General features: G+C 49.8%; 2 protein-coding genes across 2 annotated transcripts in view; one reads left to right on the plus strand and one right to left on the minus strand.

Annotated features, from left to right (window-relative positions):
- Positions 1–12,934, minus strand: part of DDX31 (DEAD-box helicase 31) — a 48,654-nt gene extending 35,720 nt beyond the window's left edge. The window contains exons 1-12 of the mRNA XM_054174171.1: positions 12,672–12,934; positions 12,409–12,484; positions 11,877–11,920; positions 11,368–11,438; positions 10,659–10,723; positions 9,847–9,891; positions 8,302–8,343; positions 6,221–6,285; positions 5,239–5,358; positions 4,272–4,378; positions 3,320–3,555; positions 2,559–2,735 (exon numbers count right to left, since the gene is read on the minus strand). Of these exons, the coding sequence (XP_054030146.1) occupies positions 2,559–2,735; positions 3,320–3,555; positions 4,272–4,378; positions 5,239–5,358; positions 6,221–6,285; positions 8,302–8,343; positions 9,847–9,891; positions 10,659–10,723; positions 11,368–11,438; positions 11,877–11,920; positions 12,409–12,484; positions 12,672–12,934 (1,311 nt within the window). The remainder of the gene's footprint in view (positions 1–2,558; positions 2,736–3,319; positions 3,556–4,271; positions 4,379–5,238; positions 5,359–6,220; positions 6,286–8,301; positions 8,344–9,846; positions 9,892–10,658; positions 10,724–11,367; positions 11,439–11,876; positions 11,921–12,408; positions 12,485–12,671) is intronic.
- A 1,843-nt stretch (positions 12,935–14,777) lies between these two features.
- On the plus strand, positions 14,778–22,874 carry GTF3C4 (general transcription factor IIIC subunit 4). The gene is made up of 5 exons (XM_009896195.2): positions 14,778–15,132; positions 16,644–18,464; positions 19,695–19,825; positions 20,703–20,791; positions 22,257–22,874. Exons 1-5 carry the CDS (start codon positions 14,794–14,796, stop codon positions 22,319–22,321), a joined length of 2,445 nt encoding a protein of 814 aa, XP_009894497.2. The 5' UTR covers positions 14,778–14,793; the 3' UTR covers positions 22,322–22,874.
- Positions 22,875–23,551: the final 677 nt, after the last annotated feature.

Below are 23,551 nucleotides of genomic sequence, written 5' to 3' on the forward strand. Positions count from 1 at the left end.
AACAGGAAAATGAAAGGAGTGCTTATGTACATCACAGCCAAAGAGAAACCAAAGGAGCTGCTGCAGCCATTTAACAACTATGCCTTGGCCACTGCAGGATGCAGAGCTTCAAAAGCAAAGGATTTGGCTTCACAAGTTTCAGACAGACTCTTCCTGCACATGAAAAAAAAGCCACAATCTGTGACATACAGCTGTGGCCCCAGGTAGGAAGGCACAACATCTGGGGCAAATTTGAACACATTTGGGCAAACCAAAGCAGCCAGCACCTCCAAGGTTTGCACAGAGTGTGGCCTGCACACGTCAGAACGCAGCAACCATGGAGAGAGGATGCACAAGAGATTTAAAGCAGCAGCACTGGCAGACTTTGTGGGCAGGCAGCACAGGCTTTTGTGAAGGCAAGGAAATGCAGGGCATCTAACTGCCTGCCCAGTGCCACAATGGGCAGGATGAGCCCATTTTGTTGACACAGTGATACAGTCACATCACAAGAGCTCAGCCTCACCGTGTGCCCAGTGGGGCATGCAGACAGGCACTGGGCTGACTCAGGAATCATTAAGTATTGGGGCTGTTCAGCTGCTCATGGAACTGTTGGGGGATAAATTCTCAAAGTTACAGGCCAGGAGAAATAAGACCTTGGCCAAAGACCTCTGCCCAAGGGAGCAGGACCCCTGGATCCTGTAGGCAGCTACCACATTGCTCCCAGGGCACACTCTCACAGCCTCATATAGAGGCAAGGGCCACTGGGATGGAGGTTGTCCTTTCCCATGAGCGTCAGAGGCAGTGCTCCCTCTTGTCCTCATCACTGGTTTGTGCAGAATTCCTGCAGGGCCTACTTGCAACACGAGCTCAGGCTCCCATGCAGGGCTGTCCACATCCCAAACTGCCTCACCAGCAGTCACTGAGCTGTTAAGATCCAGAACTGCAGGAACCTGCTCGTACAGTTCCTCACTTACCCTCAACAGCCTCCTGCTTTGTCAGTTCCAAAACCTTCCTAAGTACACTCCAGTTAAACTACTCTGGGAGGTGGTTTTTTTCCCCTTGATAAAAGCAACAGAAACTGATTTTTCAACCCACATCACATCATAACATCTGCCATCAGACACTCCCTGAGCATTAGTAACTGAAGACCTCTACCATTTGGTCTTTGCTTGCCAGTACCACCTACCCACCTACACTACTTCTCCCTAGCTGTGGGAAACAACTGCACACTCTCACTCCCTTGATTTGATTCCAGGCTCTCTCTGGCCTCAGAAACACCACATCCATTTCCTTCCTGTGCCTTTTGCTTCCTTCTTCCAAAAATATTCTCTTTTCCAGGTTTCAACTCCTCAGAGTTGTAGCTAGGAGTTAAGCAAATGTCCTGTTTGGTTGATGATAGAGAAGAAACATTACACATCTGACTCCCAGCTAGAGGTGCTGCTCTGGGGAAGAAGGGGAACTTGGGCCTTGCTGACACACTGAACCCTCTGCTGACAAAAATTAAAGAAGAGAGCACGCTGTATCTTGTTGACAATGACAGCAGCCGTGCTCAGCAGTACCATATGGGATCCACAATTTAGCTCCATTAATGCTCTTAATTTGAAGACATCAAGCACTAATTACACACTGGGTACTAAAAAGGCAAAACCCTTCCCCTGGTGCCAGCTACTTAGTGGTGTTCTGTTGGCTTAACAGCTGGTCAGGGTAGGGTTGGGCCAGACCAGGCCTGCTCACTCGCTCAGGCAGGCAGGTTGAGGAAAGGCCAGACTGCAGGGACAGCAAAGCACATGTTTCTGGTCTCCACAGGATGGGAATGAGTGAGAAAAAACAATGGCTCTTCACCTCTTGCTTCAGCAGAGGAGCTCTATTCATTTACCATCTCTGCTGTGCAGCTCAGAGTAGAGCAGTAACTCTCTCCATCACAGACCACGGGCAGGATCAGAGGCTGAACTTTCAAGGGAGGTCCCTCAGCTAATGAGAGAAACATTGCAGAGAGAGTTCATTTGACACACTTCTCTTGGCCTCTCAGCTCTCTGGAACAAGTTCCAACCCCATCACCCAGGCCCACCAAGCTTAAAACTAGACCTGTTTGGGGTGATCACTGTTTCAGTGCCATTATTCCATCCCTGGAAAGAGAAGTCTGTCAAGACACTGTTCTTCAAAACCAAAGCCAAACTACTCCATCTTCATCTAATGAGGGCAACTTATTGGGTAGTAACATTTGGGGGCTTGCATGAGGTTTGCCTTTGGCATTAAAAGCCTGTTTTGACTGCACAAGAGGGAATCATGGATACACAAATGGTTTAAGTGCACCCACTGGGAATACAGAACGGCTGCCTCAGCCTGCTGAACTAACACCTCTTGCCTCTTCAGCTGGATTTTTCAGATGCAGCCACCAAGGTGCTTTCCAGAAGTGGGACAATATTTGTATTCTCATTAGCAGATGGAAGAGTGAGGCCCCTAGAGGTGAAATGACTCTCTGTCCTCTCTCTTCTGCCCTCCTCCCCAGAATAACCACACAATAAATCAGAGGGAGCGAGGAATAAACCTGCGGACACCGACAGTTGGGGAAGACTTACTTCCTGCGCCATGCTGCCGTGCAGTCGTAGAAACTGTAGGCATGCAGAGGAGCCAGATGAACCTTCAGGCTGTTGTGACCCTGGCCCTCCTGCAAGGACTTGTAGGAAGAGCTCATAGTGGAATTCCACTTGCTCACAGCTGGAGAAAAAGATGATCATCTTGTGGCGTTTTTCAAACTGGAAGAAGAAGAACAGCGCTCGTGACCATGCCGGTGCTGCACAGTAGTAATCCAAGGTACAACAGGTACTAACTTGAGCATAGAAGGCTTCACCTCAAGAGGAGGAGAAACTTCTTTACAGTCAGGGTGGCAGAGCCCTGGAACAGGCTGCCCAGACATATTCACAACCCATCTGGATGCATTCCTGTGTGGACTACCCTGGGTGGTCCTGCTTTGGCAGGGGGGTTGGACTCTCTCTAGAGGTCCCTTCCAACCACACAATGTTGTGTGATTCTGTTCTGTGATTTCCACAGGCATCTCCCAATTCCTTCATCTTTCTAAGATCTAGGTGCATCAAAATCCACTTAGATTATCTGGGAAAGGGTTCTGGAGTTGGACATCACATGCCAAGCCCACATGCTGCACAGGTATCTCACTGCCAGCATGAAAGGAAACAGCACCTCAGCCTTCCTGTGGCTCCCTGTACACCACATGCACTTCAAAGCCCTATGTCTAACCCAGGCTCTCTTTGACAGAGGAACAGATGAAGGAGTTGGAAAGGGCAAAGGGCTGCTCAGCAATACAAAATGCAAACAGTCTCACCTTGCATTTCTCAAGGATGAAAGCTGCCAGTGTGACAAGCCTGAGTTTGCTGGGAACCATCATGAAATACTGCTTGAGCTTCTCTGGAACAGCAAAGTTTTCTGGGTCCATGCAGTCTGATGAGCTACTGGTTTGTGTCTCTCTCTGGGATGTTGGTTTGGGTGCCTTCTGGATTTCATCTGCTATGGAAATGCTGATGGGATCATTCAAGCTGATATCAGCCAGCCGTGTTACTCCTAAACCACAGGAAAGGACACATGAGGTGCAGCCTGGGGTGCTACTGGGGAGGGTGATGATACAGTCACATTAAAAACCCAGCTGAGGCAGCTCCAATGAGAAGCAGGGAAGGGCAAGGAGCCAGTGAAAGAACACTTGACAGAATACCTCCACAAGCCTCGCACTTAGCCAGCCTTAGTGGCTGTGGACTCCATCAAAAGCATCACAAGACACTACTTTGGCCAACCGTGCTATGTTCCACTACATAAGTATCTCCACCAGGTAAAAACCAGGACTGCCAAATGCTGCCCAACTGCATGTGTGGAAAACACCCAACTGATCTGCACTCTATTGAGAGTGCAGGCCTCAAAAGCCTGTCTGAATTCCTGCCTCACTGACTGCTTGTGTGATACTGGAGCAAGTGACACAACAGCTGCCTTGCCCTGTTATCAGCTTTCTGCCTTAATTATAGACTTGTAAAGCAAACAAAAACCCCCAGTGCTTCCCATGTTCATGGTGACTTTGCTCTAGGATTTCTGAGACATATGTAAGTCCTTACACAGAGAAATCTCAGTAACAAAGGACAAGTGTCATAAGCCTAAAGAAATCAACAGGTATTATCCTACTTCTGCAAAGGGCTTCATTCAGATTGGGCTGTAACCAGCCTCAATCAACTACTTTGCAGTTGCTTGTGGAATGGTCAGATAGAAGAGACCTCCAACTGCCTATAACCTACCTTCTGTGAGGGTGGCTGAGAGCAGGACATTCTGGCGTGTCTCTCTGACAGCATTTAAAGCATTCAGTATCACAGCTACATCCTTCTCAAAGCCCAGGTCCAGGATCCTGGAACAAGAGAGAGGATGAAAAAAGATGTTGAAGGAATGAGGAGAAAGTCTTAATTCTGCATGAGCCAATTAGGATGAGGGGGAAGGGCTAAAGCCGATCAGATGTTTTGCCTTTCTTCACATTCCATCTTCATCTTTGGCCAGGGTCAGAAGACACTGAAGGAATCTCTGCAATGCATAATTCTACAATAGTCTCTCCAAAGGGACATTTCTTTCTGGTGCTTGGCTGAGGCTGAATGGTTTCAGGTCATGTGCATGCTCTCTTACTTTTATCTTTAATATTTAGTGAATGGTGATGAAGAGAGTAAAAGAATCATAGAATCAACCAGGTTGGAAAAGACCTCAGAGATCATCAAGTCCAACCTATCACCCAACACCTCGTGACAGCTAAACCATGGCTCCAAGTGCCACATCCAATCCCCTCTTGAACACCTCCTGGGATGGGGACTCCACCACTTCCCTGGCCAGCACATTCCAATGGCCAATCTCTCTTTCTGGGAAGAACTTTCTCCTCACCTCCAGCCTAAACTTCCCCCGGCACAGCTTGAGACTGTGTCTTCTTGTTCTGGTGCTGGTTGCCTGGGAGAAGAGACCAACCCCCACCTGGCTCCAACCTCCCTTCAGGTAGTTGGAGAGAGCAAGAAGGTCTCCCCTGAGCCTCCTCTTCTCCAGGCTAAGCAACCCCAGCTCCCTCAGCCTCTCCTCACAGGGCTGTGCTCCAGACCTCTCCCCATCCTCATTGCCCTTCTCTGGACATGTTCAAGTGTCTCAATGTCCTTCTTCAATTGAGTGGCCCAGAACTGGACACAGGACTCCAGGTGTGAATCATGTTCCATATCCAACCACTTGGATATTTACCTGTCTGCTTCATCCATTATCAGCCACTGAGTGCGACGGAAATGAATACACTCTGTGGACCTGATGTGATCAACCAGGCGACCAGGAGTTGAAATCAGGATGTTTATCCCTTTACGGAGCCTGTTGAGATGACAACACAAACAAAACCATCAGCAAACCAGCAACAAAACACACCCAAGGAAGAAAAACAAATGGGAAAACAAGAGACAACAAACAGGTTAGCAGTAAACCCTGGAGGAGGATGCAGAAGGAAGAACCTGAACTTAGAGAGGAAAACACAATAACAACAGCTAACAGGGACAGTATTTTCTCACTGACTAAAGCTGAAAGCTCTTTGCACAGCTGCATTTTATCCTTGCTCATTGTTAACACTCAAGAGGCAAACTCAGTGACAGGGACAGAGTGGAAAGAAATACTATTAATATGCAAAAAAAAAGAATTAAGCCACCCAAGCCAGGTTTCCTTTTCTAATGGAGTATTTGGTTTACTAGCAAGAATAAGCTACCTTTTTTGTGTGTACACCTAGAGAGAGAGAGAGAGAGAAATGAAAACTCCAATTTGGATTAGCAGCTTACAATTCAATTCTTGAAAAGAAACAATAAAAATCATAAAAAAAAAAAAAAGATTTTTAACACCAGGAAATCTCTTCTCCAGAAAGCAATTTCCCCCACAACAAACACTGCAGGCAGCTCCGGGTGGTAAGCAAATACAGGTGTTTGTCAGAGGAGAGGGGAAAAAAACCCCAGTGACACAGGAGATCATCTGCTCAGAGGGCTCATCAACATTTTAGAAATGGATCCAGCTGGGGGAAGTGAGTGCTTCCTGCTGACCCAGGCACTGTGCCTCTCTAAGATCCGAGGGCATCACAGCTTGACCCCAAACTCACAGTCCTCTCTCCCAGTAAGAGAAGCACTCCAAATGAAGAGCGCCAGATAAACTCCAATCCAAACCCAAGGTACAACTGCAGAAGTTGGTTTCCTACCTGGCTTTTTCCGACTTCCTCTTTTCTCCCCCCATTAGCACTCCAGGCACAATCCAGGCAAATGGCTAGAGAAAGGAAAACCAAGAGCAAGAGAGAATCTTCTTAATAAAGAGACAGAGCCTGATGCAAAAAAATGATGTTTCACTGCCAAACAGAGAAAGGACTTGGGGCTGACAGCAGTGTGCATCTGATCTAACAGGCAGTGTCTCTGTGCACTCTCTCACCCAGGGCTACATATCAATGGCACCTTTAGTTCCAGCCAGCTAACTTTGCTTCCCACATCACCTGGGAAGATAGAAATGCAATCATTTTTTGCACCACTTCCAATCACACTGAGATTTTTTTTCTCCTTCTCCCCATGTAGCCTAAATGTTCAAAGATGAGCTACAATGCTATTTCTTCATCTGGCCTGGAAGCAGCATCTTCCTGGGGCCAGGGAAAAGCTAAAGGAAAACACAGATCTATGTTGTTTTACACACCAGACCTAAGAGCACGCAGCCACCACGTCTGTGGGCATTGTCTCATTGATACTGGCAGGAGTTTTTGGCACTCTAATGAGATCCAGCCCTTCACTGAACCAAATATTGCCAGGGGAGATAAAGCACAGGGCTGTCACTGCCTCACTCGAGTGGAATCACAGGACAGCAGCAGAGCACAGCTTGTAAGCACTGCACAAACCTGTGACAGGTAAGCAGCCTTAAGTCTGCACAGGTCACTGCTTGCCAGAAATGCTCCAACAGAAGAGTTCCCACAAAAAAAAAAGTTTTTCTGAGGTTGAAAATAAGGAGGATACCTAACAAAGATCCAGGCAACATAACCTAAGTGGTTGGCACAGAGTAACTGCATCAGAAGCAGCTTTAAAAGCCTTTTTCTCCCTAATTACATCATCAGCCCACACATTCCACTCATCCAACCCTTCCAAGGGTGGTCAGACCATGATCACAGAATGGGTTGGGTTGGTAGAGACCTTAAAGATCATCTCGTTGCACCCCCCTGCCATGGGCAGGGACACCTCCCACTGGCCCAGCTTGCTCAAACCTGCTTTGGTTCACTATGACAGTTCCCACTGAACTGGGTTACATGCAGTGTTCATTGCATTATGGTACAATGAACACTCCAAACAGAAATTAAAGGGGCACATGGACAAGGGGAATGGTTTGGAGCTGAGGCCAAGTAGGGTTAGACTGAGTCTTAGGAAGAAGTTCTTCAGCAGGAGGGTTTGAAGACACTAGAACAGGTTTGCCCAGGGAAGTTGTGGATGCCTCCTCCCTGGGGGTATTTAAGGCCAGGTTGGATGAGGCCTTGAGTAGCTGTGCCCAGTTGAGAGGTGACCCTGCCCACAGCAGGGGGATTGGAGTAGATGATCTCTGAGGTCACTTCCAACCTAAGCTATTCCATGACACAACAAAATCTTACTTGGTAATTCCAACACTACAAAAAGAAGACTTGGAAAGTGCCTTATTCCAAGGAAAAAGCCAAACAACAGAGGAGGGAGTGGGAATATAGATCAGATTAAGGACCTGAATACCTTCTAGCCCTGTGGTAAGATACTCTGCCTCAATTAAAAGGGAAGCACTATCACTTAATGATTTTAAAAGCCTTCTAATTTCTCCAGCCATTCAATTGGCAAAGCAGTTCACCAAGCTGAAACCCATCTGTCCAGTATTAGTTTCAGGCAAACAGAACTTGTCACTGTGAGACTTTCCATTCTCAGAGCAGAACAAAGGCAGGCACTTCTCAAAACAAAGCCCTGGGAGTGTCAGCTATGCTTGCTTATGAAAACATGCCCAACTGAAGTGCCACAATTGATCACTTAATTGCTTCAGATAGTAGTTTAAAACATGCCCCAGGGCAACCACACACTTAAGGACAGGTTTATCTTTAAGGACCATGCATTTTGCCAGATGCTGGATTTCCTTAAACACAGAATCACAGAATGCTTTAGGCTGGAAGGGCCCTTTAAAGGTCAGCTAGTCCAACCCCCAGACATCCAGCTGAATTTCCAGGAACTGAAGCTGCTTAGCATCTTACAGCAAGAAGCTCAAGGAATGGAAAAAAAAGGGCATTGATAGAATTCTTACCTTAAGGAGTTTCTGTATTGTATCAAAACTCTGGAGTGCAAGCTGTGGAAATCAACAAAAGAAAGTTGAGCTCTGAGTTTAAATCCCTGGACTACAGAGCTGGGCTACAAACCCCTTGGACTCAAAAAATCTACTTGGGTATCATCAGAATTCTATACATGTCCTTAATTTGTCTTTTAGAAGCTGCTTATTATTTTATTCTCTTGCATAATCCTTCTTCTGTTATCTTTGGACCTGCTCAAAAAACTCTTGGCTCTGCTCCACAAGCCAGCTCTCAGGACAACAAGCTGGCTTCTGGGAACACCCCAGGGAGAAAACAAGCTGAAGCCACAGAAGATTTCACTCCACTGGAAAAGAGAAAGTGTCACCATTCCTGGAAGAAAACCACTAACCCAGAGGTTAATTACCTTCTGGTGGTCAGAGCAGACCATAGCATCTCCTCACTTGACCCACACAGTGCCCCTATCATTGGATCTTGTACTTCTCCATTTTCCAGTCAGCAGAAGAGGGATGGGAGGCACAAAGCTTGCACACCTCGGTGTCTGCTCAGTAGCAAGCACTTAGCTGGTGGGGTTCATGTACTGCCTGACAACCACTTTTGCTGTGGCAATGAAGACTGAGAGACAACAGCATCACCCTGACTCAGTCATGGAGTGAGTTAAGTGAGCAGAGCTTAGGTGTGGGAGCAAAGCTGTTGTAAATGCCACATGCTACTGCTTGCTGAGCTCTCAATCCAAAGTAAAAGCAATACCTACTGTAACTAGAAATGATCTTTGTGAGTACTCTTCAATGGCAGCTTCCAAAGAGTTTCCTACACTCTTAGTATTCACACAGCAGCCCAGAGAGGCAGGAAGTTTGCTGCTGTAAAAAATTAAATAGCTTCAGAGCTTTTCTCCTTTCACAGAGCTGAGCTATTGCACTGCAGGTTGCATAAAATATGGTGCCCCAAACTAGGTACCTGCAATCAATTCTCCACAGGGAAGTTATTATCATTTGACACACACAAAAAAGAAAGGCTGCTACCCTCCTCTGAAATTGCCTTTGCAATTGCAAATAGGATAAATCAAATGGAAGACAGTTCAGTGGAGAAAGCAACTCTTGGAAGGCTCATCTGCAGCATTCACTTATGGATTTGAGGGGGGGAAAAAAAGCTTTAAAATGGAAACATTTGTGTAAACCCACACATTTGCAAAGCTGATTTCACTGGTTTCACTTAGTCCCCCCCTGTGTGAGCTAGGCAAGCCTCTCCCTCTCAGGCACTGTGCTGGGTTTGGTTCTCCAGGTTGCACAATTATTGAGGAAAACTCCAAGAGATTCCTTCTTTCTTCCATTGGTATGGCACTGAACAAAAATGACAACATGTAGCTAGAGAGCAAACACTCTGAGGGCAACAATCTGAGCAACAGGAGAGGCAGTTCCTAAGGGGGACCTTGATAGATGCACATCTACACACTGAAACTTGGGGTCCCCACAGTCATAAAGCCCCCACTCAGGGGTCCCCACAGTCAGACTCAAACAGATTCACAAAGAAAAAGTGTCACCTACCTCTCTTGTTGGAACCAGGATCAGTGCATAAGGGCCATCACTGCGCTGCAAATGGAGAAGACAAGAGGTCCACTAAGAATAATGATCAGCAGAGCACTTCCACATCTAACTATCAGCCCACAGAGTGAATTCTGAGGGGTTTTGGTTCAAGTTTGTACACAACAGTTCAGGGTGTTTGCCCATCTCAGCTTTTAAAACAATCAGCAGTCTTTCAGCTATCAACTGCCTTCTCCTTCCTGCTCAGCAACCTGCTCACAGTCAGACCCCACATTCCATTCCACACTGTTTCACTCCTGTACTTCTGAGCTGCAGAATAGCTGGTGTACAGCAACATGCTGAAGGCTGCAGAAAGGACAAACCCAGGATGGGGCTGAGACACTTCAATCTGTAAGGGAAGTCAGGGTGATCTCCTCCCATAAAACACAAGAGATGGTTAACCTGCAGAAGCATTTTCTGGTCAACCAGATGATCTAAACTGGGAGGAATGATCACATTTCATCCATGTCAGAGATTAGAAAGCCAGTACTCCTAAAGGTCTGGCTGGAATATTTGCTTTCGGTGTCCCATTGATTCTTCTGCACATTTCCCTTCCCCAAACTTGACAATTCAGCCTATTTTCAACCTAGCCTACTGCATGAAGGGATGGGGAATGTGGCACACTGCTCTTGTATCCTCTGCATCTCAAGAGTACAAATGAAGGGGAAGAGAGATTCTTGACCTCTGTGGCAAGAGACAGTGAAGACTGCAAGATAAGAGCTGGATTTTATTTTTACTCCTATCAAAGCAGATATATTTTACTCTCTTGCACCCACCTGTATTTTGGATTCCATTCCTTGCAAGGACTGGACAAGTGGAATCCCATAGGCAAGAGTTTTACCTTTTGGAGAGAAAAGGAAGACATTGCATCAAAAAAACCCAACCCAAAGCACAAGAAGGTGGCAATTACAGCACTTTCATTTACTAAAGCACCCTTCATCCTTCAACTGAGGGCAAAGGCTAGAGAAATGTTAATCAAGCAGGAAGTTTCCAGAACAGAAGGTTGTCAGCCAGCTCACCAAAGGCTTAAATAAAACAAAGAGGTGGTGGCATCCCCACCCAAGAACTGAGGCATCCAGAGAGCTTCCTGTAGGGGAAGCACAGTGCTGGAGTAACACGTGCTGCTTAGCTCTGCTGGCCTCCTGGATCCACATCTCCAGCAGGAGCATTGGGACAGGCACATTTGTGATAACCCTTAAACATCAGGAGGAAATTCTGCACAATGAGAGTGCTGAAATGCTGGAACAGGTTGCCTAGATATATGGTGCCCCATTCCTGGAAACATTCAAGGTCAAACTTGATGGGAACCTGAGCAGCCTGATCTAGCTGGAAGTGTCCCTGCTCACTGCAGGCAGGGTGGACAAGATGACTTCTGAGGATCCCTTGCAACTCAAAGCGAGAGCTGTACTGGGAACAGGTTTGGGGTCTGTTTTTGGGATCCAGATTAACATTCCCTAGGGAGAAGGCTGACAACGAAATACTGACCTGAACCAGTCTGAGATCTCACCAGAGCATCCTTGCCTTGCAGGAGCACAGGGATTGTTTGCTTCTGAACACTGTGTGACAAACAAAATAGGTTAGGTAATATGAATGCAGCACAGGGCAGCATCCCAGGGCTTTAACACACTGAGTGTTCAGAACTATTTCCCCCCAAATTCCACAAATCCACCTCTGCTGTGCAGCTACAGCAGCAGAGCAAGGATTTCTAAGGAAAACCACCAGCCAGGCACCAGATGTGATCTGCTGACAAAGAAATGGGTTTATGACTCAGGTACCAAATTCAGAGGCAGGACTCTAAGGTTCCATCTTCAGCAAGCAACTTGCTGAGTAACTTACAAGTTATTTCTCACCCCAGAGTTTAAAAGCAACAAACCCTAAGGCAAATGGGACAGCCCAACAGGTACCATGGTCTTCAAAACCAATTAAACATCAGGAAACAAAATGATTGGATTTAAGGGGTAACAAGTGCAAAGCTTTTGTATGAACTTGCTTACCTGGTCATGCTGCTTATCTTCAGGACAGTGTTTATGGTGGAGATCTAGAGAGAGAACAAAGAAGGAAACAGGTTTGGTTGGACAAATATTTGACTGGCTACTTGCTGTAGTACAAGAGCAAAAAGCAGAAGAATGAGGTTTATTGGACATTATTGGTCCAGAGCAAGCAGATGTAAAAGTTCTCATGTCCTCAATATACTTCTTAGTTATCACTCTGATCAATCAGCATTTTTATTCTATGGTTAATCAGAATGACAGCACTGCTGCTACATTATGACAAACCAGATTTGTTTAAATGCTGCATTCCCAAGTAGGTTTTATGTGGTATGACAACATCCAAAAGTGAACAGTGCTGGAACTGTGTGTTTGGGGACAGGTCAGGACACCTGCCAGCATCTTGAGGTAAGAGACTGCAACACAATCAGGCAAAGTACTGGCAGGCCTGAGTCACCATCAATAAGGGAGCATCTCTCAGCTCTCCAACCTGCTCCCCACCCAAACCCCCACGTTTCAAGGCCTTGCTGCCACTCACCAGGTGTGGATGGAGCTCCAGCTGGCTGAAAGAATCTGTAGTGAAAACATTTTCTTGCACCTGCTGCACTGCTTTCCTGAGTTAGGGGAGACAAAGCAAAGCACACGGTGCAGTTCAAAATGATACAACAGTGTTCTACACAAACAGCAATGAAACCAGAGGTACCCAGCTCCTCTTTGCCCCAAGCAAGGGCAAGGATTCAAGACCCTGAGTGTCAAGGTATTGAACAGGGGATTTCCCCCACTCCCATCTGCCTCAAATACCTGTGGACTGCTGGGATCTCAGGGTTGTTTCTGAACAGGCTGGAGGTCTTAACGAAAGGTTTGCTTTTCTGGCTTGCATTTCGGTTGCCAGCCAACTGCTTCTTGAGAAGAGGTTTTGAGGATGAATTTCCCTTCTCCTTGAGGTCAGCTTCTGCAGCAGCTTTCCTGAAGGTGTTTTTTGCTGGCTTACATTTACGTTTCAGAGGTGGGTTTCCCGGTGGCGACTGGAGCTTTCTTTTCACACCTTTAGACTGCTTTAACATTAACAAACAAACCAGAGAGCAAGAACTCATTGAGGACTGAAAATTAACAACATGGGATCATGCTGAACGCAAATAGCAGCCCACAGATCCTGTGGCATCCCCTACCCTGTGGCTAAAGAAATTAGGGTTTGATTTTTGCAACTAGACAGCTCCTGCTCCAACAGATTCACCACCATGCCTCTGAACACTACTGAAGTGCAAAGGGAAATCCAAAGTCATGCACAATGCTCATTTCTAAAGGATTCCATCCAGCTTCCCCAGTGCCCAAGCAAAGCAGCCTTCAAAAAAATCTCTCTCCAAAGCTCTGCAAATCTCCTGATTACCTTAAAGCCATCCCTGTAGGCTTCCTACTTTCTGAGGGCAGGCCTGTGCTTCACTCCAACTTCTGCTGTTGCCGACTTTCAGCATTTCTGAGCTCTTTATTCCTCCTTCTACAGCAATTGCTTTGTTTTTACTGACCTTCCAATCACCTTAAGGAAAACTTTTGCTCCTCTCCTATCCCTCCAGGAATGGTGAGAAAGAAAACTGAATTTAAATTCCCTTGGTGCTCAAAGCTCCTCAGTGTCCCCCAGAACTTTTCTAATGATTTCTATCAATGACTTTCTTTGCCCTTCCATGAACCAAATTGTTTCCAAGCTCTATTACTCTTTTTTGCTTGTTTCTCCACGATTTTTTTGGCCACCAAGCTGCTTCCACAAACATTCACTATCAGAGGAATCACGGTGGTGGTGCCCTGCCTCTAAGCACCAGATAAAAGCAGGGGAGATCCTGGCAAGCACTCAATTCTCACATCTTTTTGCACAGTACTTTAGATACGATTACAAAAAAACCCCTAGCAATTAAAACAAGCCAAAAATCACTGTAGCAATCACATTTGAATGGAAAAAGTCTTGGCTAAACCATTTCTGTCCTCCTTTCCTCGAACTCCCAAACGTAAAGCAGCTCACAGCATCAGAAGTTCACTGTCAAATGTCAGACTTCTCCTCCCTGGCGGCATCTCGAAGCATCTCTGAGCGAGGCAGAGGCCTGCAGAGCGTTGCCCACAGCTCCATCAGCCAGAAGCCCAAACCAAACCCCGCACAGTACGGAAGAGAGCAAGCCCAGCACGGCTCTAACCCCCTCTGGAGGGATGCCAGCAGCTCCTACCTGCCGCTTCTCACCCACTCCCTGAAATCTTCCCCCTCCACAGCCACCACCCCAAGCGCCCGGGCCCCTCTCCCTGCCCGACCACCAGTCCCCGGGTCCGGCCCCGACCCCGCTTCGGGGTGGGTAAAAAAAAAAAAAAAAAAAAAGCCAAAAGCTCCATTTAGTAACTTTTTAGTCGCTGTGTCCTCCACTGCCCCGCTGACCGCGCTTTCGCCAGGCGAGCCCCCAGCCGGTGGCCCCAAGTCCCCTCACGGCAAGCGCTCAGCCCCGGCCCGCAGCTGCCCCGCAGCGCGACCCAGACCTCAGCCTCCACCTCCTCCTCCTCCCCACCACGGCACCTACCCGGCTGGGAGCGCCGTGCCCGCGGCCCCGCGGCGCGGAGCTGAGGTTAAGGTTGAGGAGCAGCGTGCCGCCCGCCGCCATGGCCCTCTGCCGCCCGCAGGGCCCCGGGGCCGCCCCTCGGGCCGGGCCCAGCCCGTGGGGGCGCAAGGGAGACACCCACGGGAGCAGCCGCAGACCCGGAGCCCCCGAACGCAGCCAGCTCGCTGCGGGAGCTCGGCTCGGCGCAGCCGCATCCCTCCTCCCCTCCTGCCGGCGGCGCCGGGGCCGCGCAGGCGGCGGCAGGACAGCCCCGGCCGGGCCGAGCAGGGGCTTTGGCTTTGGCGGCGGCGCATGCGCGGAGCGGCCCGGGCGGCCCGGGAGGCGGCGGTAAGATGGCGGCGGCGGCGGCGCGCGGGGGCAGCCCCTCGCCGGCGGCGGGGGAGGAGGAGCCGCCGCTGGGACTCGACTCGCTCGTGGAGGAGGTGGCGGCCGCGGCGGCGCCCAGCGCCGGGTTCCGGCTGACGGCGGTGCGGCGAGAACCGGCCGTGAAGCTGCAGCACGGAGTCAGCGGGCTGGAGCCGCTGGCCTGGTCGGAGGATCACCGGGTGTCGGTGAGCACGGCCCGCAGCATCGCCGTCCTGGAGCAGCTCAGCGACGTCCACAGCGGCGGGCAGGAGATGGTGATCCACCGCACGGCCGTGCCCGCGCCCTCCGTCTCCTGTCACCTCAAGGTGAGCCGCCTGCCGCAGCCCGGCGCGGCCACCTCCCCCGGGCCCGGGGCTGCACCGCTGTGTCCTCCCCGGGCCGCGACGGAGCCCCCGGGGGTCGCCTGTCTCCCTGTGCTGCTCCTGTGTAACGCCTCAGCGGTGCGAGGGTTGCTGCCTGGACTCATTTTGCCAGCGCAGGGGGAGAATAAATCACCCATAGCCCAGCGACGGGGGGACGCAGGCTCCAGAATTAAGTGGATTTCGGGGATTCCGAAGATCTTCTGAGGATCCCTCGGGCTCCAGTGCTCTGCTGGCGATTATTGCAGTGCAATCTTAAGCAGAAATCCTTTTCTCAGTTCGCTGCTCCAGCTGGTTTTTGCAGCAGGGACTGTTTGGGGCTTCAGGGGCTGCGTCTGACTTTGTACACTCCTTGGCACCGAGGGGTGGCAAAGTTTGGCTGAATGGCTTGGGGAATAATTATTCTGCTGGGGGTCTGATGGAGTTTGGGGTTTGTTTTCCCAAGCAGTGCTGAGAATATGGAATAACCTGAGCTGAAATACTGAGCACTTCCCAGTTGGAATGCTGTGCCAAGTAGCAGGGGGGTTGGACTCGATGCTCTCCAGCAGTCCCTTTCAACCCCTAACATTCTGTGATTCAGTAATAGAGTCAAAACTACCCCAATTCAGGCCCACAATGAAGCTTAAACCTTGAAGAGGATAGACTTGGGTTGGTTGGAAAAGACCTTTATGATCATGGAGTCCAGCCATCAAGCTAACACCACCGTGGCCATTCACTCATGTCCGGAAGTGTTACATAGTTCTTGAGCACCTCCAGGGTTGGTGACTCCACCACCTTCCTGGGTATTCTCCAACTCAAGCCAAGTCTGGTGCTAAACCAGATCCTTTACCACCACCTTTCTGAACTGCTTGTAGGTTTTTTTCTTATGGTTTTCTCAAAGTTTCCACCTGGTTTACTTTCAAGCAGCTTCAACAGCAGGCTTTCATCACATCCATGCTTCTGCTCCAAATATGGTTTTCAAGGAGATCAGGATCTAATCTCCTCTCTCCACATTTGAGTTTCCCAGGGGTGGTCAATACAGGGGGAAAAAAAAAAACCCAACCCTCGAGCAGTGCTGACAGACGTGGTTGAGTTACAGAGTGGTTGGACTCAATGGTACCCAGGAAGGTGATGGAGTCACCATTCTTGGAGGCCCTCGAGGAACGTGTGGCCATGGCACTTTGGGACATGGCTTAGTGGCCATGGTGGTGTTGGGTTGATGGTTGGACTGGATAAGCTTTTCCAACCCAAACACTTCTATGGTTCTATGTTTCTGTAACATGTGGACATGGTTTAATGGCCGTGGTGGTCTTAGGGTGATGGTCTGACTCCATGATCTTGGAGGCCTTTTCCAACCAAAACAGTTCCACGATTCTATCTGAAAGCTCTTTCCCAACCCAAACACCTCCTCTGTTTCAAGTGGGAAACGACTCCTGGAAAGTCTGCCTAAACCCAAGTTCTTTTTTGGTGTCCTTTAGGTTGGTCCCAAAAAGGAGGTGGCGGAATGCAGGGAGAAGTTTGCCAGCTCGGTGGACCCGACGGTCAGCCAAGCTTTCATGCTGGACAGGGTGTTCAACCCCGAGGGGAAGTCGCTGCCACCCCTGCGAGGCTTCAAATACTCCAGCTGGTCGCCGCTGGGCTGCGACGCCAACGGGAGGTGCCTGCTGGCGGCCCTGACCATGGACAACCGCCTGACCATCCACGCCAACCTCAACAGGCTGCAGTGGGTGCAGCTGGTGGACCTGACGGAGCTCTACGGGGAGCGCCTGTACGAAGCCGGTTACAAACTCTGCAAGGCCGACGCTGCCAGGGGGGAGCTGGCAGACTTCCCGGAGTTCCAGCGGCGGCACAGCATGCAGGCCCCGGTGCGCATGGAGTGGTCTGGCATCTGCACCACCCAGCAGGTCAAGCACAACAACGAGTGCCGGGACGTGGGCAGCGTGCTCCTGGCCGTGCTCTTTGAGAACGGCAACATTGGGGTTTGGCAGTTCCAGCTGCCCTTTCTGGGCAAGGAATCCATTACGTCCTGCAACACCATCGAGTCTGGGATAAGCTCTCCCAGCGTGCTGTCCTGGTGGGAGTACGAACACAACAACCGCAAGATGAGCGGGCTGATCGTGGGCAGCGCGTTCGGGCCCGTTAAGATCCTGCCTGTCAACCTCAAGGCGGTCAAAGGCTACTTCACCCTGAGGCAACCTGTAGTCCTGTGGCAAGAAATGGACCAGTTACCGGTGCACAGCATCAAATGCATTCCTCTCTACCACCCCTACCAGAAATGCAGCTGTAGCTTGGTGGTGGCTGCACGAGGAGCTTACGTCTTTTGGTGCCTGCTGTTGATCTCCAAAGCAGGCCTGAACGTCCACAACTCGCACGTGACAGGGCTTCACTCCTTGCCCATCGTGTCCATGACTGCAGACAAGCAGAATGGCACGGTCTACACCTGCTCCAGCGACGGCAAGGTCAGGCAGCTGATCCCCATCTTCACAGACCTGGCTCTGAAGTTCGAGCACCAGCTGATTAAGCTCTCGGAAGTGTTTGGCTCGGTCAGGACTCACGGGATCGCTGTCAGCCCCTGCGGTGCCTACCTGGCGGTGGTCACCACGGAGGGCATGACCAACGGCCTGCACCCCGTGAACAAAAACTACCAGGTTCAGTTTGTAACCCTTAAGACTTTCGAGGAGGCAGCTGCGCAGCTCTTGGAGTCCTCGGTCCAGAACCTTTTCCGGCAGGTGGACTTGACGGATCTTGTCCGCTGGAAAATCCTGAAGGATAAGCACATTCCTCAGTTCCTCCAGGAAGCCCTGGACAAAAAGATCGAGAGCTGTGGCGCTACCTACTTCTGGCGCTTCAAGCTCTTCCTCCTGAGGATTCTGTACCAGTCCCTGCAGAAAGCTCCCTCCGAGGCCGCCTGCAGACCCTCGCACGAGGACGCAAAAATCCTGATCTCGGATTCCCCCGGGATGGGCAGCACTGAGGATGACCAAGAGGAAGGAACTTCTAAACAGGCCAGCAAGCAGAGCCTGTGTGACACGGGCAAAGGTATGGAGGTAGATGACACTGCAGATGAGTCTCTTCCTCAGTCCAGTGACGTAGGAGGCCGCGAGCCAATGGAAGAAAAGCTTCTTGAAATACAGGCACACATTGAGGCAGTAGAAATGCACTTGACACGGGAGCACATGAAACGGGTGTTGGGAGAAGTGTACCTGCACACATGGATCACAGAGAACACCAGTATCCCCACCAGAGGAGTCTGTGACTTCTTAATGTCCGATGATGGCTATGAGGACAGAACAGCACGAGTAAGTGCACCTCTATGCTCTGGGGGGGTTACAAGTTGCTCCTTTCTCCCCTTCGATCAACAGAAGACAGCTTCGGGGTGGGCAAGCGAAGCGCGAGCGTCTCGCCGTGCCTGCTCCCAGGAGGACTGCTGAGGACAGCAGCCAGGGAATTCCTGAACAGGGTTTGTTGGTTGGTTTGTGTTGTAGGCACATCCACTGTGATAGGCAGGAGAATGTGGAAGTGTTGCTGCAGCGGTCAGGGGCATCCTCTGAAGCCACTGGTGCAATCCGCTGGCGTGGTTGGTGTGATGCCGGTTACGAGGAGCTTAACACCCAGAATGGTTTGGTTTGGAAGGGACCTTAAAATCATCCAATTCCAACCCCACTGCCATGGGCAGGGACATCTCCCACCAGCCCAGGTTGCTCAAGGCCTCATCCAGCTGGACCAGTTCAATTTCTTTGACTTCAGTGAAGAGCACAGATCTCTGCATCCTGTATCATACTTTGAAACCACAATACCCTGAGCAGGCTTCATGGAATGTTAGGGGTTGGAAGGGAACTCCAGAGATCATCAGATCCAAGCCCCTGCCAAAGCAGGATCTCCCAGGCTAGGTCACACAGGAACATATCCAGACAGGGCTTGAGAATCTGCAGAGAATGAGACTCCACAGCCTCTCTGGGCAGCCTGCTCCAGGGCTCCAGCACCCTCACAGTAAAGAAATTTCTCCTCATCTTCAGATAGAATCTCCTGGGTTCCAGCTTGTATCTATTGCCCCTTGTCCTGTCCCAGGACACCACTGAAAAGAGCCTGGCCCCTTCTTGACCCCCACCCCTCAGATATCACACACACAGAATCACCAAGGTTGGAAGACATTAATGAGATCCCCTCTCAAGCCTTCCCTTCTCCAGACTAAACAGCCCCAGGGCTCTCAGCCTTTCCTCATCAGATAGGTGTTCTAGTCCCTTAACTATCCTCATACCCTCCATTGGACTCTCTTCAGTGTACCCCTGTCCCTCTTGAGCTGGGCAGCCCAGAGCTGGACACAATACTGCAGGCATAGTCTCAGCAGGGCAGAGTAGAGGGGCAGGAGAGCTTCCCTTGACCCGCTGGCTACTCTCTTTTCCATGCACCCCAGGATACCACTGGCCTTGGCCACAAGGGCACATGGATGGCTCCTGGATAACCTGCTGTCCACCTTCCAGCAGGCAGCTGTCCTGCTGTCAGCCAGACTGACTGCTCTGTGTTCCCAGGTGCTGATTGGACACATCTTGAAGAAAATGAACAAGCAGACTTTCCCTGAGCACTGCAGCTTGTGCAAGGAGATCCTGCCCTTCACCGACCGCAAGCAGGCCGTCTGCTCCAACGGACACATCTGGCTCAGGTGAGCTGTCCTGGAGGAGCTTTTGTCCTCCCCTTGATGATTTAAGCACACTTAACTCAGACACCTCCTCCTCTTAGAATCACAGGATTGTTTTGGTTGGAAAACACTTCTAAGATCATTCAGTCCAATCATCAACCTGACACCACCATGGACACTAAACCACGTCCCCAAGTGCCATAGCCACAGGTTTCTTGAACTCTTCCAGGGCTGGGGACTCCACCACCTCCCTGGGCAGCCTGTGCCAATCCCTGACCACTCTTGCAGCAAAGAAATATTTCCTAATCTCCCATATAAACTTTCCCTGCCTCAATTTGAGGTCACTTCCTCTCATTCTGTCACCTGATGCTAGGGAGAAGAGTCTTCCTGGAGGATCCCTTCAGGTATTGCAGGCAACTCTAAGGTTCCCTCAGACTTTTCTCCAGGCTGAACACCCCCAGCTCCCTCAGCCTTTTGTCTTAGCAGAGCTGCCCTTGCATCATCTTTGTGGCCTCTGGACTCTCTCCAACAGCTCTGTGTCCTTCTGCTGGGGACACCAGAACTGGAGGCAGGATTGAAGGTGAGGTCTCAGCAGAGCAGAGTCAAGGGGCAGAATCCCCTCTCTTGCCCTGCTGCCCACACTCCTCTGGCACACAGCTGCCTGCTGGGCTGCATGAGGGCACTGCTGACTCCTGGGGAGCCACTCAGCAGCCAACACCCCAAGTCTCTTCCTTCAGGGCTGCTCTTGACATTGCTGCCCCTCACTCCCAGAGAGCACTGGGGACAGAACATGGCCAAGCAGAACACCACTCTAAGGTGTACTGGGAACAGAGCCTAGCCACCAGTCAGGACACAAACCACACCAAGCAAAGCTCTTGATAAATGTCTTGTCCTTTCCCAGGTGCTTTCTGACCTACCAGTCCTGCCAGAGCCTGGTCTACAGGAGGTGTTTGCTTCACGACAGCATCGCACGCCATCCCACCCCAGAAGGTATCCTGTGCCTGTGGCCCAGAGGGGGCAGGATTGTGGATTCCTGGATTTTTATCTGCAAAATGCCTGGAAGTTTCACTGGCTTTCCTCTTGCAGGCAGTTGTCACGTGGAGTGCTCAATGCTTTGCACCTCAGAGCGTCCTGTTGGTGTCCCTGCTTCAGTGACACACGGGAAGAACAAAGTAGTGACTGCAGGAGTTAATTTGGGAATGCTCCATTTTAATGAGGGCTGAGTAAACAGAACCTGGGCTGGAGAGCTACAGCAAAGTACTTTATATTCAGGTTGAATCTGTTAGCATCCAGTTCTGCAGGAGCTGAGGGTCTGTGACGTTCTCTTTCAGTGCAAGCTGTATTGATCCAGCACAGGGAAAGGAGCAGTTGGCACCTTGTTGGCTTAGAGCCCAGACCTGCCATAAGCACATCCTTCAGACACAATGAGACAGGCTGGGGGGAACCTTTTGGATTTGCATTTTCAGAGTTTGAGGAAGGTGCAACAAAATTGTTTTCCTCCCAGCTGGCACACTTTAAAACCACAGAGTACTCTAAAAGTTTGTCTTAAAGTGTAGGGGATACTTTGCCTGTCCTCATTAGGGTAGCTTTAGGTAGGGCATCAGGAGGAAGTTCTTTACAATGAGAGTGGAGAAACACTGGAACAGGTTGTCCATGGATGTGGCAGAAGCCCCATCCCTGGAGACATTCAAGATCAGATTTGACGTGACCCTGGACAGCCTGCTCTAGTTGGAGGTGTCCCTGCTGACTGCAGGGAGTTGGACAAGATGAACTTTGAGGCTCCCTTCCAATCCAGTCTGTCCTGTGATTCTGTGTGGGTATTCCAGTCAGCACTGAGGAGCAACCACACAGCTTCAAACCTCTGCAGGAAGAGGCCATACACTGAATTTCCTGGTATTGGGAGGGAAGAAAGAGACAGGAACCATGGACTGCATGATGTGAGAGCTCTAATTTCAGTTAAGGAAAGGAGGACACTACATTTGTGGCATGGTGACCCTTATTTCCTCTACAGATATTTAGGTGAGTGTGTAATGACAGAGCATGGACTGTTTCATCTCAGGTTTTCACAGACTGCATCAGGCAGGAAGGGCAAAGGGCATCTTGTCCAACCTCCCTGCAGCCAGCAGGGACACCTCCAACTAGAGCAGGCTGCCCAGGGCCACATCAAGTCTGATCCTGAATGTCTCCAAGGATGGGGCCTCAAGCACGTCCCTGGGCAACCTGTTCCAGTACTTTACCAGTATTTTTGTGCCCTGCTGAAGTGGGATTTAAACTGGCACTGCTTGAAATTTCAAGCCAGAGATGGATTTGGATTCCCCTGACCTCTCAGTTAAATCCTGCATGGTCGCTATACACAAACTGTTTGAGGATGGCTGTTTTGCTTTGTCCATCTCAGACATCCTTCCTGTGCTCATCTCTGCCTCCAGCTCTAAACAATTTGTTTTCTTATTTGCAGACCCTGAATGGATCAAGAGGTTATTGCAAGGACCTTGCACCTTCTGTGATTCTCCTGTGTTCTAGAGGAAAGCTGCCTAAACATTGGAAGCATTTTCTCTACAGCAGAAGTTCCCTTCAGTCTGGAAGGACCTTACTGGAAGGGGGAAGACATTGTCCACAGTGCTGTAAATAGAATATCAGAGATTCTAGAAGCTCCTTAAGTCCAGAGCCCATTCCATGCTCCAGAAACATCAGGATATCTGGAAGAGGGAGTTGAGAAGCAGTTTGAAAACCCCCAATTGAAGCATCAGCAGCTGGACATGCTTCCTCTTACAGGGAGGGAAGTGAAGCCTCGTGGACACAGTGTGACCTCTTCTTTCTGCCTAACAGCTCTGTGAGTTCCCCAGACCTAGGGCAGGGACAGCAGAGCTGCCTCTCAAACGGTTTGGGTGGGTAGAGAAGGCTTCAGCTTGTGGTGCTCTGCTTTAACAAGAGCTGCCACTTGCTGCAGGTCATCAAACTGCCACTTTGTGGTTTGAGTTTCTTGCAGAGTGAAGCTTTTGCCAGTTTTCAGCCCTGCAAGAGATTGGCCCTTGGAATTAGTGTCACCTGAAGTCTGGAAGTCCTAACCTCTTGACTGCCCTACCAGCAGAAGGGTAACATTGGCTGCCTGGGGCAAAAATGGATCAGAGAGAGTCACTTTGAAATGTAATAATAATGGAAGATGTAGCAATTAGATGAAACACTAATATTTATATCATCCCCAGTGCTCCTAAGTCTGTTACCTGACTTTCTTCTTCTAAACCAAGTTCTAACCACTTCCTAGCCTTGCCAGTAGTCTAAGGCTTTGGTTTCAAAGCCCTTTACCAACAGGAGTCACCAAACCCACCACCAGTTTACCTGATTTTCCATGAACTGAGAGGCTCTCTCCTTTCAACAGTTGAGGTTAGTAACAGCTCTGACCCCCAGTGCCAGTTTCTCTTCTCATAATAATGCAGTGGAGAGGGGGAAAAAAAGTAAAAATCAACCACCCAAAACTCCCAAACTCCACTGTGGTTAACATGTGACAGGTAAAGCTTCCACAGGAGGTCATGGAGGGTGGTGAAGTTGTTTATCACCTTAAGCTTCTCATCAAGAGACAAATACACCAGTGATGTAGCATCTTTGCCAGTGGAACTCGCCCAACCCACCACCAGTTTGCCTGATTTTCAAGGGACTGAGAGGCTCCCTCAGGAACTGAGTTTAGGAATAGCTTTGACTCCTTACAACAGCTTCTCATAATCATGCAGTGAAAAAAAACACCCAACCCAAACT

The sequence above is a fragment of the Dryobates pubescens genome, chromosome 29 (genome assembly GCF_014839835.1).
Source record: "Dryobates pubescens isolate bDryPub1 chromosome 29, bDryPub1.pri, whole genome shotgun sequence".
Taxonomy (NCBI): Eukaryota; Metazoa; Chordata; class Aves; order Piciformes; family Picidae; genus Dryobates; species Dryobates pubescens.